The sequence below is a fragment of the Xyrauchen texanus genome, chromosome 48, assembly GCF_025860055.1.
Source record: "Xyrauchen texanus isolate HMW12.3.18 chromosome 48, RBS_HiC_50CHRs, whole genome shotgun sequence".
In the NCBI taxonomy this organism is placed as follows: Eukaryota; Metazoa; Chordata; class Actinopteri; order Cypriniformes; family Catostomidae; genus Xyrauchen; species Xyrauchen texanus.
Genome location: NC_068323.1, coordinates 26,234,288 through 26,255,552, shown reverse-complemented (window position 1 = coordinate 26,255,552; position 21,265 = coordinate 26,234,288). Strand labels below are relative to the sequence as shown.

General features: G+C 35.6%; 1 protein-coding gene across 1 annotated transcript in view; it reads right to left on the bottom strand.

Annotated features, from left to right (window-relative positions):
* Positions 1-21,265, bottom strand: part of LOC127639603 (protein phosphatase inhibitor 2-like) — a 59,319-nt gene that overhangs the window by 7,740 nt on the left and 30,314 nt on the right. The window contains exons 2-3 of the mRNA XM_052121714.1: positions 9,690-9,797; positions 5,992-6,075 (exon numbers count right to left, since the gene is read on the bottom strand). Of these exons, the coding sequence (XP_051977674.1) occupies positions 5,992-6,075; positions 9,690-9,797 (192 nt within the window). The remainder of the gene's footprint in view (positions 1-5,991; positions 6,076-9,689; positions 9,798-21,265) is intronic.

Sequence of the window (21,265 nt, the reverse complement as noted above, 5' to 3'; positions counted from 1 at the left end):
ATGATAAAGGGCATAAGGATTTGGTTCAATTTACATTACTGAATTCAGTATTCTTTACTCACAAAGCCTGAATCATGAAAAAAGTTTATTATTATTACTTTCCATACATATCCAAAACAGTTCCTTTCCTTACTTGTAAAACTTTGTAGAACAAAAATTATTGTTCATTAAAGAGTAAAATGATCCATCTAGGATGGAGTGGGGCAAAAAGAAAAATCAGCCCAGCAGAGGGCAATAGTGACCCCAGAATATTTAAAATTTAGCTGTGAATTATCGGTTATCAGTGTCAGCCACAATTAGCTGTGAATTATCGGTTATCAGTGTCAGCCACAATTAGCTGTGAATTATCGGTTATCAGTCTCAGCCAAATTTAGCTGTGAATTATCGGTTATCAGTGTCAGTCAAATTTAGCTGCGAATTATCGGTTATCAGTGTCAGCCACAATTAGCTGTGAATTATCGGTTATCAGTGTCAACCACAATTAGCTGCAAATTATCAGTTATCAGTGTCAGCCACAATTAGCTGCGAATTATCGGTGATCAGTGTCAGCCACATTTAGCTGTGAATTATCGATTATCAGTGTCAGCCACAATTAGCTGTGAATTATCGTTATCAGTGTCAGCCGTATTTTGCTGTGAATTATCAGTTATCAGTGTCAGCCACAATTAGCTGTGAATTATCGGTTATCAGTATCAGCCACAATTAGCTGTGAATTATTGGTTATTGGTATCAGGTACGATGAGCTGTAAATGATTGATTATCTGTATCAGCCACAATTAGCTGTGAATTATCGGTATCAGTGTCAGACAAATTTAGCTGTGAATTATCTGTTATCAGTGTCAGCCACAATTAGCTGTGAATTATCGGATATCAGTATCAGCCACACGGAGCAGTGAATGGATCAGTTATTGGAAGTGTTGACAACGGTACCGAAGTACCGGTACTAAATCGGTACTAAAATAAAATGTCACGACACCAGTGTTTCTGCAGTATCGGTAGTACAGAGCACTGACTAAATCCAGTACCTGCACGCTGACTGTCTCACACATGACTTTAACTGTCTATTTTAGCATAAAAGAAGTAAATCAAATTAAAATTGTGATATTTCCTAGTGTGATTATTAAACCGCGAAAGACTGCAATCTTAGTCTGCATTTGAGCTGCATGCTTTAAGTGATTTGTGAAACCGACCGCTCATACACTGGAAACTCAAAAGACATTGAGAATTCACGTTGTATGAGATTAAAGAGCAGAGCACTAATCCACTGTGAAGTACGTATTACATGAAGACTATGTATCTATATAACTAAATCACAGCATTCATGCATTTACAATCACAATGGGCCATGTAGCAAACTGTTTATCTGGACAAGTGAAGCTTCCGTCAAACCACATGCCAAAATAAAAGCTGCATACCTGAAATTGAAGAAATTGCAATATAAAAATAACTGTGTAGTAAAATGTAATGTTCACTGTAGTAATATTATTAATAATAATAAATTAAGCAATATTTCATTTTCAATATTTTATTTGTACAGAATAAAAATGTGTTCAAAATGCAATGGAATGTTTAAAAGTAACTGTTTTACTTGTTAAAAATTGTAAGAATTCATTTGATTAGACACAGTGTTGATGATTAAATTAAATAAAACATTAAATACTGGGGCGTGGACAAAAGGATTTGCTAAAAAACTGATTTCAGTAGGGCCCTGCTCAAAAACACTTAGGCAATGCATACTTAATTGAGAAACACTAAGGAAGCACGCATATCTTTTAAAGTATTACTTCCATTGAAAATTAACTTCAAACAGGCTAAATGTGTGTTCAATAGCACATTACCATATTAGCAAATGTTTTGCTGTGGTATCGAAATTGGTATCGAGAACCATAACAATTTCACTGGTATCAGTACTACTGAAATTTGATATCGTGACAACACTAGTTATTGGTATCAGCCACAATGAGCCGTGAATTATGTTATTGGTATTAGCCACAATGAACAGAATTATCAGCCCAGAAAGTCAATATTGGCTCATCCCTCTTAAATGTTGATTAATCTCACAATGGGTTAACTTTGGCAACCCCAGATTAAACAAAACTCAGTGATGCTTCTTGAGGTAATTTTTCATAACATGTATAAAAAAAAAGTTTGATTACTAAAGTGAGAATATTTTGAGAACACCAAAATTTATCTTGGTAGCTAACATAAGAGGATCTGTAAGGAAATCATCTCTCAGGAGTAATCAGACACAGACACACACTGACTGCTGGGAAAGGAGATGGAATGATGAAACAAATACTGAAGGAGGAGGAAGACAAACTAGAGGGCAAATATACAGACTAAGAAAGCAAGGAAATGCAAGAGCAAAGCTGAGCAGTTTTATATTACTCAGAGGTCCGGGATGGAAACAATATTAAATAAACCTCTGTATGATTCAGCTTCACAAAATAATTATTAAAATGGTTTATTTTCCTTTCTATTTAGATGATCATAGTTTTAAACATGTAACGGTTAGTATTTTTATAGTTTAATACTGAAAGTTTAAAACAAGGCTAAAACAAGAAAATCAATTGACCACCCTTGTGAATAAGTATTTAAAATGCATTTATTTCATGATAAGTGTACTACAAATACATTAGCATATCTATGTACTTATTGAAAATACTATGTAATTGCACTTACATTTATGCATTTGGCAGACGCTTTTATTCAAAGCGAATAAAATTACAGGGTACTTATTACAGGGACAATCCCCCCGGAGCAATCTGGAGTTAAGTGCCTTGCTCAAGGATACAATGGTGGCTGTGGGGCTTGAACCAGCATCCTTCTGATTACCAGATTACCAGTTATGTGCTTAGACCACTACACCACCACTTATTTTATGTTTTCTACAAATGCACACAAATAAACTTTGATCACTACACATGAAGTGGTTAAGTAGTATAGTATAGCTAAATGCATAAGCGCAAGTATACATTAAGTTCAAATATAGTGTACTTTAAGAAAGTACACTGGTTTGGTGCTTGTTTCCATCTCCAACCTGTTTTATGATTCTACAACTTGTTTGAACATTGCTGAAAGCGATAACACCGTGTAATATTTTATGGGGGGGGGGGTGATCTCTCGGTAGTAAGTTATTTTCTAATTGCTTATGCCTCAAAATTATATAAAAGTCATCAAAACTATGGAATAACATTAATGGAAATATGGGAATTATGTGACTAAACAAAATCCAAAATAAATCAAAACGGTGTTATATTTTAGCATCTTCAAAGTAGTCCCCCTTTGCCTAGAATTTGCAGACATGTACTCTTTCTTTTGGTGTTTTTCAGAGTCAGTAGAAAGGTCTCTTTAGTGTCCTAAGTTTTTATATGCTGTGACCCTAATTACCAACCGTCTGTAAGCTATTAGTGTCTTAACAGCCATTACACAGGTGCATGTTCATTAATTGTTTATGGTTCATTGAACAAGCATGGAAAACATTGTTTAAACCCTTTAGAATAAAGATCTGTAAAGTTATTTGGATTCTTACAAAATTATCTTTAAAATACAGTGTACTGAAAAAGGGACGTGTGACAGGGCGGGGCAGGGCCGTGATGCTACACACCCGGCCCATAATCAGGCTAAACATGCCTCAGAGAGGGATAAAGGCCAACTGGAAACTGCAGTGGGACAGAGAGAGAGATATTTACAGGCAGCTGTCGACACGTTTGTGTGTTTGTCTTTTTGTTTAGTTCTTCTATTATTTATATCGTCAATCCGGTTCTCGCCGCCTCCTTTCCTTTAATCCCTTTACAGGACGTTTATTTTTTTGCTGAGTTTATTAGTCAAAAACTGTCCCCTTACATAGTTCAAATGTTGACGCAATCAAACTAAAAAGATTTAAATCTGCTCACACAGCGAGAGACTATGTGCTTGTAATTATTTTCAGTTCACACAAACCGCTGCTCAAACGATGATGATACATTGATGATGATACTACTGGAACACTGCATTGGTACAACTGTGGGATCTTGTGTATGGGTTCCACTTCTTTAAGTATCTTTTAAATCAGCCTCAATTTGAATTTTGTTGTTTGTACAATGTTACACATGTACAGTGTGCCGTGTGTTTTATACAGTTTTTAAAGCAGCATGTTGCATTCGACATTGTGTGACTTGAAGAGATAAGACAGGGGCCTTTGTAGATCAGTTATAAGATGGACCAAACAGACCTTCAGTGTTATCATTATTGATTAACAGTGGTTTAAGACCCAATATGCTTGGTCCCCCCACTTCTCAATAATACCCAATCTATAATACTATGAATTGAAGTGCTAGAAGTACATACAGTATATTAAATGGCAGCTGAAAATCAGTTGTGGTGTGGGCCAGCAATATATAATCAGTATAACATTAATGTTTTCCAGCACTCTTACAGCATATTGGAGTTGCAATAGTAATGTCACAAAAATAAATTATAAAGTTCACTTTGAGTCAATTCTGTGTGTTTAAAAAATTAAATACAAGGGTAGATATTTAAAGTGTACTTAAGTATACATAGAATAGTTCAATTTTAGCACAACCAGGCATGCTTAACACGTCTATAGTTGCATCACAGCACTGCTTTTGGCAAACTAAAGTGCATACTACAAAATTAGTTCCAATTTAGCAGATTTTAGTTAGTTAGTTCCGGTCCTCAAATCTGATTGGACGAGAGACGTTTCATGAACACTGATTGTCTCACACCATCAGCATTCGGACACTTCACTGTGTGTGTCACGCTGCTTGTGTTCGTGTCATTCTAAACTTAAGTGTAAGAGCAGTGCACACGTGTTGAGAGCAACTGTATGTGTCTCTTTTCACATGAATATATATTTTTTTACATTACATATGTTAGCCAGCAGGCGGTGGCAAAAGACAATTTTTGTGTGTAATATGAGCCAGTTAGGTGACATAAAGTGAATCCGCATCAGCAAGTGTATACTTAAAACAGCTCTACGTCATTGCTTTTATTACTACTACACTACTAAAGCTAGGAAATAGCTTTAAAAGGCTTTAAATGAACAACCTCAGCATTACGGCTCATCCCAGCTGAGAGACAAAACAGACTGATTAATTACACAACTCAAAGCGCTTACCACTTACTGTACTTTCTACATTGGAGAGGAAGTGCTGTTTAAAATGCCGGAGGAGATTGCGGTTTCTATAGTGAAAGACTTTTGTGCACTGGCTACTGTGAAATAGGGAGAAAAGCTGTGGCTTCAAGACATCAATAGAGCTGACTGGACTGAGGAGATCATTTCAACTCACAACTTTGCAGCAAACATGTATGGCGAACATTATTACATGTTCGTTATTACCATATTATGACAGTGTATATAAAGGTTTTGTGTCGTACTTTCGTTAAATCATCTAGTCTACCTTGCTTACTGCCCCCACTAACTGCGCATGCACTGACATTTTTGTAAACAATGGGATTGGTCAAAGCATAAAGGCATTTGAAAACTACCAAAAACAAATTAAGGCCTGGTAAAAAAAGTTTTCAAATCAGTTTTGATGTAATAATTTTGATTTTTTATTATTTTTTTAAATCGGTTCATTTTAATAAACATCAATACTTGGGACATGAAAGTGCCTGAAGTTGAAGAAACTATCCAAATGTCATTCCATATTTACATTTGTGATCAGAATGGAATATTTTGGCACTGCTAGAATGTTGGTTGATAAACAAGCTCTAAAAACATGTTTACATTTATTGTATTTGGCTAAACTTGTGTGCATGAGACGAATAAACAAGTAAAACTACAGGTAACGCAGCAATTTAATTGATGATTCCAATGGGGATGAGGCATTACATAGCTTTGCCACAGATTCACTCCATCACTGAACTAAAAGAAAATGTTAACTTTTGCTGCGACATCGGCAGACCAATAAGAAGTTCAGACACGGTATGCACATATCAGTGATAGCAATGATGCACTGCCGAAAACTCCTCACAGACATCACTTACTTCTTTGCGAGGTCATCTCCAAGAAGCACCGTATTCCCATCTGAGTCGCTGAGCGCCCCCTCTTCCTCGTCATCGCTAACCATCCTAAGAGGAACAGAAGAGTTTTGGCCGACAACCCGATATGAGAAAGACATGAGAAAATTTGCTTTGTCATAATGAGTTGCAGCCTCAGAGTGCCTCTCTTGTATTTTGCAGAAAGGGCAGTAACATATCCAGAGTGTAATGGTTTCAACTAGCCCTATTTCCAATCCATTCAGCCTCAGCAAGAGATCAGATCAGAACAATCAGTACTCTTCATGGTACAATCTTGAATGACTATAGGGGTTTGCATTGAGGTTATGAGAATAGGGGGGTTAAATGTGTTTAACTGTCATGAAAATAATGTTACAATGTGAAAAAAAGCCTAAAAATAGGCTTGATTTTCTGTATGCAAAATATAATGTCTTATTTGTTTCTTTTGATTTTGCAGTAAAATAGGACAAGGACATTTTTCTTGATGGGTTTTCAGAAGAATAACCCACTAGGTTAACTGTTTCAAGAGCTGAATGCAATTTAAGTTAAGTGTACCCGTTAAAGGAATGTTCCAGGTTCTGTACAAGTTAAGCTCAATTTACAGCATTAGTGGCATATTAATTACCAAAAAAATTTAGTTTGAATCGTCCCTTCTTTTCTTCCTTTTCCTCCTTTAAGCAAAATTTAAGGTTTCAGTGAGGCACTTACAATGGAAGTGAATGGGGTAAATTTTTGGAGGGTTTAAAAGGCAGAAATGTGAAGCTTATAATTTTATAAAAGCACTTACATTAATTATTCTGTTAGAACACATGTATTATTTCAGCTGTAAAGTTGTTTAACTCATCATTTTAGGGTTTTAGGATTTGTTGACATTTCATCGTCATGGTAACAAAGTTGTAAATTTGGCTATAACTTTACACAGATATGGTTAGTAAGTGATTTTTTCACACTAAAATCATGTTAACACACATATTGTTTATGACTTGTGGCTGTACTTTTGAAATAGTATTTAAACATTCAAAAATTGCCAACATACACTTCCATTGTAAGATTTTTTTTTTTTTTTAAAGTAGGAAAGAGATAAATATTTTTTTTTGTGGTAAATCAATTTTATGCCTATTGGGCTTAACTTGTATTGAACCCAGAATATTCCTTTAATAATAGTCTTAATAAAGAATTCGTCCATTCATACAGGATGTGCTATTCCAGGTGAGCATTCATTGTCATTTCACAACAGCTTTGAACAAGGCCCATCCAATCAGAATTTGTGGTCAGAATATTATAATAAAAGTTAATGCATATTGAGCTCAGTCTAACAGCAGACTAGAGATAAAGAAAGAATATGGAATGCACATTTTTTTTTTATGAATCAGCAAAGTAAAAGTACAGTGGACATTTTAAAAGATGAAATTCCCCATTGAAATAAACTTATGTGGGCTTAAATGGTACAGCAGTGATTTGTGGCTAAAAAGAGGTAATATTACTTACTACATTTAACATACTAGAGTTAAAATATATTCACACAAACCGCTGCTCAAACGATGATAATACATTGATGATGATACTACTGGAACACTGCATTGGTACAACTGTGGGATCTTGTGTATGGGTTCCACTTCTTTATGTATCTTTTAAAACAGCCTCAATTTGAATTTTGTTTTTTGTACAATGTTACACATGTACAGTGCGCCATGTGTTTTTTACCGTTTTTTAAAGCAGCATGTTGCATTCGACATTGTGTGACTTGAAGAGATAAGACAGGGGCCTTTGTAGATCAGTTATAAGATGGACCAAACAGACTTGGTCCCCCCACTTTCTTCTCAATAATACCCAATCTATAATACTATGAATTGAAGTGCTAGAAGTACATACAGTATATTAAATGGCAGCTGAAAATCAGTTGTGGTGTGGGCCTGCAATACATAATCAGTATAAAATTAATGTATTCCAGCACTCTTACAGCATATTGGAGTTGCAATAGTAATGTCACAAAAATAAATTATAAAGTTCACTTTGAGTCAATTCTGTGTATTTAAAAAATTAAATACAAGGGTAGATATTTAAAGTGTACTTAAGCATACATAGAATAGTTCAATTTTAGCACAACCAGGCATGCTTAACACATCTATAGTTGCATCACAGCACTGCTTTTGGCAAACTAAAGTGCATACTACAAAATTAGTTCCAATTTAGCAGATTTTAGTTAGTTAGTTCCGGTCCTCAAATCTGATTGGACGAGAGACGTTCCATGAACACTGATTGTCTCACACCATCAGCGTTTGGACACTTCACTGTGTGTGTCACACTGCTTGTGTTCCTGTCATTCTAAACTTAAGTGTAAGAGCAGTGCACATGGTGTTGAGAGAAACTGTATGTGTCTCTTTTCACTTGAATATTTTTTTTTACATTACATATGTTAGCCAGCAGGTGGTGGCAAAAGATAACATACTAGATTTAAAATATATTCACTTAAGTAAAACACAACAAAAATTTTAACAAAACGTATTTGCTATTTTCATTCAAAACCCTCTTGCAAAGCTTTTTTGTACCACCATACCATTTAAGCCCACCTGAAATGAATGCCAAAACACTACATGACAAAAACAATTTATGAGTTATATGTTATGAAATACAACTAAAACTGTAAAGTTAGCATAGTTAACATGCTTGATGCTTTGGCAGTACACCACATTATGAAGCTAATCCACTGACCAGGCCATGTGGTGTGTTTGCTAGATCAAACAAATTTTTCCAGTTCAATATGAAGGGTAATTATTATCAGACTGATCTTTCATTACATGCAAAGATCAAGCCTTTAATCTCTTCAATTTACATAAACAATTCACAATTACCAAATAACTGATTGGAAATAAATGAAATATTTGTTCCTTTGCAGGGTCTCTTCACACCAAAGTTCTTCTGCAACTTCTTATGTTTTTTCTGGGGAGTACTTACTACATTTGGGCTCATCTTATCGGCTTGCAATGAAAATAACACCAAATAACAAACAAGACTTATTTAAATCTAATAAGCAAAAATAAATTAGGCTTCCTTTGTGGGCTTAAAAGGTACATGGGTTTAATGGGTGCAATTACACGTTGACAAATTTCAGAGAACTTGGCAGATTGTGTCTTTTCCTTTATATTTTTTTTTGCACACTCGTCAGTTCTCACGTGAACATGCCAACACGCTTACGTGGCACGAGAGTCCGTGTGAACTTGGCCCTATTGTGAACGAATGTAGGAACTCGGTCTGTAAGCAGAGATATTAATAGTTCAAAAGTTTTAATATTGATTGGTTTCTCTCACACACCTTTTGTATCACTTCAGAAGGCATTATTGAACCACTCGGGTAGTATGGATTACATTTATATTTCCTTTATGTGCTTTTTGGAGCTCCAAAGTTTTGGAACCCTGTTGACTTGCATTGTATGGACCTACAAAGTTGAAATATTCTTCTGAAAATCTTCATCTGTGTTCTGCAGAAGAAAGAAAGTCACATCTGGGATGGCATGAATGACAGAATTTTCATTTTTGGGTGAACTTTCGGTTTAAGATGAACAACAAAGGTTGTATACAAACCTGTTTTGTCATGTAATACAATTCTGCAGTTATATAGTATACTGAAATAAAAAATGTCAGCAATTATCACAATATAAAAATATCAGTTTACAGTGTGCTGCTCACCTGTGGTACGGTGTGCTGGGTTCGTCAATCTTCATTAACCCATACTCCTTATCTGCTGGATGATATGTGGCCAAAATGTTCATTTCATCCCATTTCTGTGACTTCTTCCTGAAAGAATGGGTCCAAACACAGAGCTTAGCATTCAATTATAGAATAACTATTAGCCCTCGTGCAAATATTCCCACTGAGATCTGCTACATTTAACCATGGACTCTGCTCCACTTTTAAACTTTATGGAGCACCTTTAAAAAAAATAAAAAAATAAATAGCACAAAGTGGCATATAAAGTGAAATATGCATACACATTAGTGATGTTAAGACTGGCAAACACACTGAGAACTAACGGCTGCATCTTCTATGTGCAAGCAGTGTTTTAATAGTAATGAATGGGTATAGTTGTGGTCCTGCATATCTTAAATGGAGCACAACCTCTCTTACATTATGCTGAACTACAGTCTATGACCACAAACCCTGCAGAAATGATCTATTATTTCTTACTAGTCCATTCAAGGGTGAGAACGGCTGTGTAGAGAGGGCTGATAACTTTGCACTTGGCTGTAAGGACCGTCAATAACCCACTATGCGACAGCACAGCAGAGCTAAAACATGACCTCAATCAATCGATTTCAGCCTTTGCCGCTGCAATCAACACCCACTACATGCAATGACAAAGCCACTTTACAACAGAGAGCAATATATTGCCCTTCAAGCAGTTTCAACACTGACACTCCACTAAAGCAAATGATCAAAAGCTTTGGAGGTCTAAATGTGTTCTTTCTGGTGCTCTATAGTCAGATTAAAATTATGTCAGTGTATTTAGTGACATAAATCCACTAGTCTGGACCACTAATGCTTCTGCAGGAGCAGTTTAATATGCTAATCCACACGGAAGAACAGTTACACAACCAGCATTTGGAAGAGGTGCTGCTAGGTTTATAGCAACAGCGGAAATCCACTCAAACCTGATGGAGGATTTAAAACATGATGGTATTTAAATGCAGCATTTCAAAATACCAACACAGAACCAAAGATACTGTTGTTTGGACAAAGAAAATAATTTTTAGGGAGATGGTTGGAAGAAATCATAGCAAAAACACCAAACAACATTTAGGACTGGGTATTTATACAGATTTAATTCCTTTTCACAAGCTCTAGATTGGATTCCTATTCCAAGAAAATGATTTGATTGTGATACATTTGGAAAGCCTATATTTCAGTTATAATGTCCATATTGCTTACATATGAAATAAATTAATACTGTTAATTATAAAATGAACCTTCTAATTTGGTGCATTAGGAAAATATGAATACAGGTCCCAAACAATGCAGTTCAACTGCAATGGATTTGTTTTGCAACACAATGTTATGATTAAGTAAACTTTAAAGTAAAAGTTAAAGATCAATCTTGGGATTTTAAGAAAGTTTAAGTAAAAGGTCAAAAAAACAACAGTATGTTTTCCCAGTCCTAGCCCAAAGCATACATTATGCCTTGCCGGTATGACAGGTCGGCAACCTACAGCATGCATGCTACCATTGGTGAGAGAGAGACTGTATGTGTGTATTTTGTTTATATTCCAATTTACCTCTTGATATACTGTATCAAGTGATCATGTTTTGAGTAGTAATGATGGAAAGCCAAACACTATTAAAGTGCACAGAGTCTGCTGTAGTCAACAGACAAGTGTAACATGTGCAAGCCATTTGTGCATCAGCGCTTCAGACAGCGCTTCAATTTTGGTGAATCGTGCGAGTAAACATATCTGCTTCGCCGCAGTCGTGCAGGGCGGTTGAGCTGGTGAGCTTTTCACTTCATCTAACAGGCCTTGAAACAGGGGGTTTAAATATGTAATACAAAAACATCTTAAATTTTACAATCTCACCTAAATCTCAAGTATGTAGCCTACATTATGGCCTTTAGTCATTTGTTTCCCAGGAAAACTATCATTTGCTTTACCACCTTGTCCTCAAATGCATGTGACATGAAATTAACAAGTTACGTCAGAAGTAATTAGGGATGCTCCGATCAGGATTTTTATTCAGGCCTTTATTCAGTTTAATGCCTGACAGAAAAGTATCTATCTTTGTAATGTATCAATTTTAGGCAATTGCAGAATAGTCCCATTAGTCACAGATACACTTCAGAAAATTTAGTACACAACTATTTCTGGGCTTAAAAGATACAGAAACCAAATCAATGTAGAACATTGTATCTCAAAAGCAATACAATGTGGCCCCCTATGCACTACTTTAAGCCCGATGTGGCCCCTTTACCAAAATAGTTAAAAATATTAAGAATTACACACATCACCTTTACAAATTTGTTTAAGGATTTTACATGAGTAAAAAAAAAAAGTTATATTCTGACAAAATGGTATAGTTTCATATGAAATAATCTAAAAGGTAGAATCTATTAGACCTCATTTTATATCAACAGTGGCAGTTTTCATTAAAGTTTCAAGATGTGTTTCAGCGTATTTATTTTTCATAAATACATTAATTTATTATTATTATTACTATTATTTAAGACTAGCACACTGACCTAACCATGGTAATGTTTCCTTCTGTGTAATATGTGTATAAATATGTAATATTAGGTAACAAACGGGATAATAATGGACTTGTATAAGTATATATGCTCTTCAATTTTAGATTGAAGAGCCTAGATTTTGTTGTTGACATCATCATCAGAAATAATGACACTTGATGTATGTCCTTGTACTGGAAAACAATGAACAAAACTATGCTATAAAACAAAAACTAATACTATAACTGAGATAAAGGTACAGATAGGAGCAGTCTGGCTGTGCTGTCGCGCATCTACAGTATTAGTATGTTAATTATTAATAATCATAGCACATTACATTAAAAGCTTATGTTATTTTTCATTTAGTAGTTCATTTAACATGCTATGCTAACATGTAAACTAACATGCTTTAGTTATATAAAGTTATAGTTACATGATATTTTTATAATGTATAATTCTGTTTATTATAATTCTGTTAGCTTTCTTATTTTTTCTATTTATTTATTTTCAAAAGGGAGACTTTTTTACACATATATACCAAGAGTGGATGCCGCAACAGCATCATTCTTAAAAGTGTAACACATACTTCAATAATATAAATGGTTTCAAGTTTCAATTATAATAAAGTGTTTGCTCAAAAATAAATAAATAAATAAATAAAATAACCCTTCTGTTTTCACTAATAATAGTAATTGTGTAATACTGTATACCGTGATACCGTGAAACAGTGATATTTTCTGAGACGGTTATCATACTGTGAAAATCTCATACCGTTGCAACCCTTGTACCATTCTCAAGACATAAAAATGCATGATTAAATATGCACTATTTTTGAGCGGGAGATTTGTAAGACTCTGGAACAAAGGATCATAAATCAACTGTCGGAAAAGACAGCCCAGTTGACCATGTGAATCTGAAAAGTCACTTCTGATTGGCAACCTTTGGGGATGCGACCAATTTCAGATAAAATATTTCCAAACAGGAAGAACACGTCCTCTTCTCTTTGCTCTTCTTCTTCAGCTCTTCTCTCTCCCTCTCTTCTGCCTGAACGTGCTTCGTCTGGTCACTCTGCTGACTGCCAGGACTCGACGTCCCGAGAAAGCTCGTCACTCTCTACGGTTCACACACCCATGAGAAGGACTCGCTTCAAAGCCAAAATCATCATTCATACAGACAATAACTTCAAACTTACAGAGGTCAAAAATCTCGACGGAACAAACTTTTGACCAAGCGCCAAGAACCAAGCAACACAAAGAACGCAAGGAAACACCACAAAGAACGCAAGTACATCTCCAATATTGTGCTCAAAGTGCTGGTGTATTAATTAAATAATTTGGGTAATCCGATGTAGACTGTAAGGTTTTGTCACTTTTCACCTACCTGTGTTAGCTATTCCGTTATACATTTCATTACGTAATAAGGGCTGGGCGATATGGACAAAATTGTTATGACGATAATCTTTTTCATATTGTTCGATATCGATATTTATCACAATATACATTTACACATTGCATTTCTTTTTTTTATTTCAAAGTTGACGGAAGAAGAAGAACATTTTTTATTTGAAACAGTCAAAATAGTCTCTACAAAACTGCACAGGGGGTCCAGAGATGGCCAAAGCAGTGGGGTCTGTGGGATCTTTTACCAATTTTACCATTTTTTACCGTTTATCAATTGAAAATGTTAAAAGATCATCTGTTTGTTCTGAAGCATAGTGAAAGCAGTCCAGTATTTGTTGGAATATTTTTACATTAAATTTAATTTTTTATATTTCTTTAGATACAGATACCCAAGTATGGGGCATAGAAGCCCTTGTGACTGTGGAATAATGCTGAATGTGGGTTCAGGAGTGTCCAGAGAGAAACTTTAGAAAACGTTTTTTTTTTTTAAATGTAAAAAAAACATTTTTATATTTTCCTTAAAGTGAGAGACTAGTCTACCAACTAGTAATTTTAGTCTTTCCTTATCCATTCCAGACATCTAATTAATTTTCACAAAATTAGAACAGAAATCAATTTGTTTATTTGATTTGTTTCTTATTAAAGACTTGTAACATACTGATTAATAAAGATACATTTAGAAGGAAAAAAAGGTATGGTCTAAAAGGTCCTTTGAAACCACGTTAACTCGTGCGGTGCTTCATGTCTACAAAAATGCAGGGAAAAGAGGCAACGTGTGCGGAGCGGGACAGGGCAGAAATTATGCATGTTTTGTGCTAGAGAGCAATATTCAAGATTACAGCACAGAAAGATCAGAGCTGTTGTCCACATCACCGTTGTTCTGTCGCGCTCTTCATTAGAGACGATGAGAGAGCACAAGCGTTGTCATGAAGTCTTGCAGTGTGGATGGAATCAATCCGGTGTCCGACGTAACCTAATTGTTAGCAAGGCAGCAAGCATTAGCAAGTCCAGTCTGACCCTACTGGCGCGTTGTGAGCGAAGCTGAGAGCGTTTTTAATTAATTCCTATGAAAGCAGAGCGTCATGCTTGCAAGGTGGATCGTAAGTTTGGCAGCGGTGCGAAGCAAGCTCTCTCCTAGCGCTGTGATCACCTTTGAGCGGATTTTGTCCACCCCCGTGGAAACGCAGCCTGAGAAAGCCGAACTGCTTGTGTTTTAGCGACATGCAGTAAATATCGAGCTTATCGTGGATTTTCTTTATCGTGATATATATCGATATAGTTTTAATCGCCCAGCCCTAAATAAGGTACAATAAAGACAGTTTAATTTAGTTCATAGCTCACATATTTCAAGACCCTAAATTCCCTTCTAAATTTAGCATACCAAATATCCTACAGTTGACTGTTCAGCCAGTTCCAGCCTCTTCCTTGCCAGTTCCAGCCTCTTCCTTGCCTGTCCTTATACTGTTACAGTAAGCTTTCTGCACACTGTCACAATTAATTGAATTTTCCTCTTCCCACTAGTATAAATTTGCCTAGTTTTTGCTGCCCAAAAAAAGAAGCTTTTTTAAATAAGACAAGAATTTTAGGCTAACAACATTTTCTCTATATCAGGGGTAGGCAACCAATGGCACGTGTGCCAGCACTAGCAGGGGAGGGGTATTCACTGGCATGCCAGAAACAGTGAGAGTAGAAGACTATTTTATTTAGATGAAATTCTGCACCTGAATTCCAATCTACATCTTGATGTAATCCTTCCTCATGATCACACAAAATGTTTTCATGAGCTGAATGGGAGACTAAACAAAAAGTTAAAATGTGATGAGGCACTTGTGCACATGCTGCACACAGACTTGTGCAGCATGTGCAAGCCATTCGCACATCACAAACCAGCAGCGTTTCACGTTTGCTTAATCACGCGAGTAAACGCACCCACTTCGCTTCAGTCAGGCTGCGCGGATGACAGCCTACATTTCAATGTTTCATTTGTTTCTTTTTGCTTTCAGAACAACACGTGATGTAATAAGGAAAAGACCACTATTAATCCTTGAGTTTTCCAACCCAGCATACAGGAACAAACTCCTTAAACCATGGTCACACTCAAAATTACATTAAATGATTAAAAGAGAAAACATACAAATCTGAGTCGAATCAAAATATAAATTAAACCTGGAAATAAAGTTAAGATTTTGCCGGTGTGATTCACCGAAAATGGCTAAATAGTTGACAGGCTTGTGATGTGCGAATGGCTTGCATGCAGCGCGAGTCTCCTCGCACTTCAATAGTAAAATAGCCTGATCCACTCTCGCTGTTTATTCCATGTCAAAATATTTGCTGACCCCTGCTCTATATTAACATATCAAAAAACCTTAGTGTCAAATTGATAAAACATAGGCGCAATTAAACTTAATGTGAATTGTCATTATACTTTTTTTTCCATTTTATTTTTGCATTATATTTAGTACATTATATTATGGTATCTTAATATCATATAAAAAAATAATATTTATAAATTCCTTCCCCGCCTTTTCATTTAGTTATTATTTGTATTAATAGTTAATATTTCACTGGTTGCTGCTTGAACTTTAATGAGGGGAACACAAGCTCTCTAATGAGGGCAAGAGATTTAACAGAGAAAGAGTGCATGTTTATGGACTCTACAGGTGCTACTATTGTTAATAGGGCTGAAATTATTAGTCAACGTTATCGAAAATGTAGTCAATAAAAAAAAATTGTCAACAAAAATTTCTGTTCTCAAATAGTTGTTTGATCTAATTTAATGTAACATGAGATCACTTTAAACTGTAATGATGAGAGCAGCACTGCAGCTCGCACCTGACTGACGAGAGGAAGAATTACACAGATCAGTCCAGATGCACTCTAAACTTTCCAAACAGCTTGAGTTGATGTAGATCACAAAGTATGAGGGAATTATAATGCAAAAATTAGGGCTGTCAAGTTAATGCATTAATAACGCGCAATACAAAAAATAACGTGTTAAAAAAATTTACGCATTTAATCGCATGCTTGTAGTACCACCTGTATACTCCAGAGGGCAGTAAGTGAAATTTCAGCTGCGTGAGCATCACACAGTTTATACAGTGAAGAAAACGACACAGATATGCGTTACTAAGGGTTCAAATGCGAACTAAGGGCTCTCAATATGTGTTTAAAGATTGAGTATTAAACTATATTTAACTTGACACAGTGACCTAAACATTTAATTTTTATGACGCAACACACCCGAGACACGACACAAGCATGTCTGACACAGGTCGTATGGTAGGGTGACCACCAGTCCCGCATTTTGTGGGACAGTACCGAAATTGGAAGCCTTGTCCCGCAAGTCATAAGCAGTGTCCCGCATTTCAATTTTGTTTGTATAATTTTTTATCTTTATTATTATTTCGGCATCATTTTATTTCATTGTCCTATAATTACAAAATCAAGAGTGGGAAAACACTGAAAAAAAAAAAAACTGCAGCAGAAAAATGGTTCTATCCGGAGCTCCCGAGAAGAAAAAGTGTCTTTGTTCATATAATAAAGAATTGGAGAAAATATATACATGGTTAAAACCAGTTACAGGTGACCCTAAAAAAGGAGAGTTCAGGGTATGCCACCGAAGTTTCACAGACAGCTCTGCTGAAGCATTTCAGTGCCCCAAACATGACAGCTCTGATATCTTTGGCTATGAGCATTCCTGTCACCAACGCGTTCGTGGAGAGAGTGTTTTCACTGATGACCGCTGCGTGGACAGAGACAAGGAACTGAGCATCTGTGGACCTCATCAAAAGTGAACTCCAGGTGAAAGTGAACACCTACACCTGCCAGGAGTTCTACAGTCATAATGAATGAGAAGGCCCTACTCGAAGCAGCCAGATCAGACAAAAAAATTGAATTCAAGATGCACTAAATCAGGTAAGAACGCATTTAATCTTTCTAGTCTTTAATAATGGAATTGATGTGCTTATTTGGAAATGTGCTTTTTAACGATTAGATTATTATTTTGACTTCATTATATTTACATTGAGTAGGTCTCAGCTGTTAAAATTAGTTTGTATCGTAGACCTTATGCCAAACTGAGTGACGTTCACAGCGCCGTCATTAACATCACTGCAAAAATACATCTAATATAAAATCAATATTTATTCACCTAGTACAATAATAATAAGTTATCTCTCCCTCATGTCCTGCATTGTCCCGCAAAATCAAATCTGCTGACCTGCAACAGAGCAATAGCCAGGTTGTCACCCTATCGTATGGTCTTTACCTCACAAATATTTAATTACCAACAAGGTTAAGGAGGTGTCCTTTAAACTGTTACACCATTTTTACCCAGATAATCTTTATTTAAGAAACATGCTTCCTTAAATAGATCCACTTTGCTGCTACTGTAACACTGTAGATAAATCTGCCCCTCATCTTTTTTGGGAATGTGCCCACGCAGTAGTATTTTGGAGAATTTTTTTATTTTTATATATTATTTAAATACTCTTATCTTGACTTATGATCAATAATATGGTAGTAAACAATACATTGTATTCTAAAGCTGCTTTTATATTGTTTTATCATTGATTAACTCTTCTGCTACAAGAATGTAATGCATTTTAATTATTTGAATATTTTATATATATATATATATATATATATATATATATATATATATATATATATATATATATATATATACACACACACACACACACACACACAGGTGAAACTCGAAAAATTAGAATATCGTGCAAAAGTTCATTAATTTCAGTAATTCAACTTAAAAGGTGAAACTAATATATTATATAGACTCATTACAAGCAAAGTAAGATATTTCAAGCCTTTATTTGATATAATTTTGATGATTATGGCTTACAGCTTATGAAAAACCCAAATTCAGAATCTCAGAAAATTAGAATATTACATGAAATCAATAAAAAAAAAAGGATTTTAAATACAGAAATGTCGGCCCTCTGAAAAGTATAATCATGCATATGTACTCAGTACTTGGTTTGGGCCCCTTTTGCCTCAATGCGGCGTGGCATGGATGCTATCAGCCTGTGGCACTGCTGAGGTGTTATGGAAGACCAAGATGCTTCAATAGCGGCCTTCAGCTCTTCTGCATTGTTTGGTCTCATGTCTCTCATCTTTCTCTTGGCAATGCCCCATAGATTCTCTATGGGGTTCAGGTCAGGCGAGTTTGCTGGCCAATCAAGCACAGTAATACCATGGTCATTGAACCAGGTTTTGGTACTTTTGGCAGTGTGGGCAGGTGCCAAGTCCTGCTGGAAAATGAAGTCAGCATCTCCATAAAGCTTGTCTGCTGAAGGAAGCATGAAGTGCTCTAAAATGTCCCGGTAGACGGTTGCGTTGACTCTGGACTTAATAAAGCACAGTGGACCAACACCAGCCGATGACATGGCTCCCCAAACCAACACAGACTGTGGAAACTTCACACTGGACTTCAAGCATCTTGGATTGTGTGCCTCTCCATTCTTCCTCCAGACTCTGGGACCTTGGTTTCCAAATGAGATGCAAAATTTGCTCTCATCAGAAAAGAGGACTTTGGACCACTGAGCAACAGACCAGTTCTTTTTTTCTTTAGCCCAGGTAAGGCGTTTGACATTTGAAGCCCATGTCCAGGACCCGTCTGTGTGTGGTGGCTCTTGATGCAGTAACTCCAGCCTCAGTCCACTCCTTGTGAAGCTCCCCACACATTTGAATGGCCTTTTCCTGACAATCCTCTCCAGGCTACGGTCATCCCTGCTGCTTGTGCACTTTTTTCTTCCACACTTTTCCCTTCCACTTAACTTTCTATTAATGTGCTTTGATACAGCACTTTGAGAACATCCAACTTCTTTTGCAATTACCTTTTGAGGCTTTCCCTCCTTGTGGAGGGTGTCAATGATGGTTTTCTGCACAACTGTCAGGTCAGCAGTCTTCCCCATGATTGTGAATTCAACTGAACCAGACTGAGAGACCATTTAAAGGCTCAGGAACCCTTTGCAGGTGTTTTGGATTAATTAGCTGATTAGAGTGTGACAATTTGAGCCTACAATACTGAACCTTTTCACAATATTCTAATTTTCTGAGATTCTGAATTTGGGGTTTTCATAAGCTGTAAGCCATAATCATCAAAATTATATCAAATAAAGGCTTGAAATATCTTACTTTGCTTGTAATGAGTCTATATAATATATCAGTTTCACCTTTTAAGTTGAATTACTGAAATTAATGAACTTTTGCACGATATTCTAATTTTTCGACTTTCACCTGTATATGTATAAATAAATCATTTTTTAATATTTAAAGATAACTATGTATAATTATTTCATCATTATGTATTGAATAATTGTTATATGAGGGGCTTTCTCAGCAAATATTTCTAAATGCGATTACACCATGTAATTAATTCGATAAAAAATTTTAAGCGATTGACAGCCCTAGCAAAAATACAAAATAAGTAAATACTTATTGTGGAATAAGTGGAGCTGGAGCTGCCGCTCTGCTGAAGCAAAACTTGCATGTCGATTGTCCTTAAAGGAAACACCTCGACATTACACCTTTAATGCAGTTATATTTAATTAGTTACATCTTTAATGCAGTTATATTTAATGCGTTATAGCTTCATTAAAGTTCAAATAATACAGAAGCAGATCATGTAAATAACAACAAACTCCAAAACTGGCATTTTACTGTGCAGTCAGCACCTCTTCAATGAGTTGTGTGAATGTCCCGATCTGAGGGGGAGAGACTGAAACTGCATCCGGCTGATGCACACTCCGTCACGGGGACACTTGTCCCTCAAGCGCACATGCTTGCTGCAGCTAGATTATAACGCTATGACTCGCGACATATTCAATCATAATATATGTGTCAATGTGTTTCTTATGGTGAAGACAATTGGTAATACGCAGCTTTATTAATAAGAGAGTTTTTTTATTTTTTGAGAGTCAAAGGTGGACTGAAGTGAACAGAAAGATGAGAGAGGGTAGTCTTCACCCCATTATACACTGCAACAAAATATGTTTTTGATTTGTTTTTGTTTTGGCTTGTTTTCTAATATAAATATCTAAAACTCCTTTAAAAACAACAGAAATTTACTTTAGCAGCTATACTGCAGAATATTTGTTTTTATCAAGAATGTTGAATATAAAATGAAAAATACAAATATTTTAAAATATCAAAAAATCCTTTAAAAAAAAAAAAAAAAGATGCATTCACCTGAGAAGCAGCATATAAGATATTTACACTTGCTTTTAGAGAATAGATCTTGAATAAAATAATATTTTGTCTTTACTGCACTCACAGAAGTATAACCAATTAAAAAATACACAAAAATACATTTGATAACAGTAGGATTTTTTGCAGTGAATTTTTTACGGAATTAAACTTATAAAAAGTATTTTTTTCCCTTTAATTCAGTGAATGTCATTTAGAGATATTTTTAAAAGATGATTGTGTCCTCTTTAATGTTAGTAAGCACGTTTAATACAACTTAGCAATAATCGCTGAATAGTCATTCTAATAATCGATTATCAAAATAATCATTATTTGCAGCCCTAATGTAAACATCAACAGCTAAAAATGTGAAAGAATGAGAAAATCTGTTAAAATAGCTTATTGGGGTGATGAAATTAATAATTTCTCGTCATTAGGTGCAT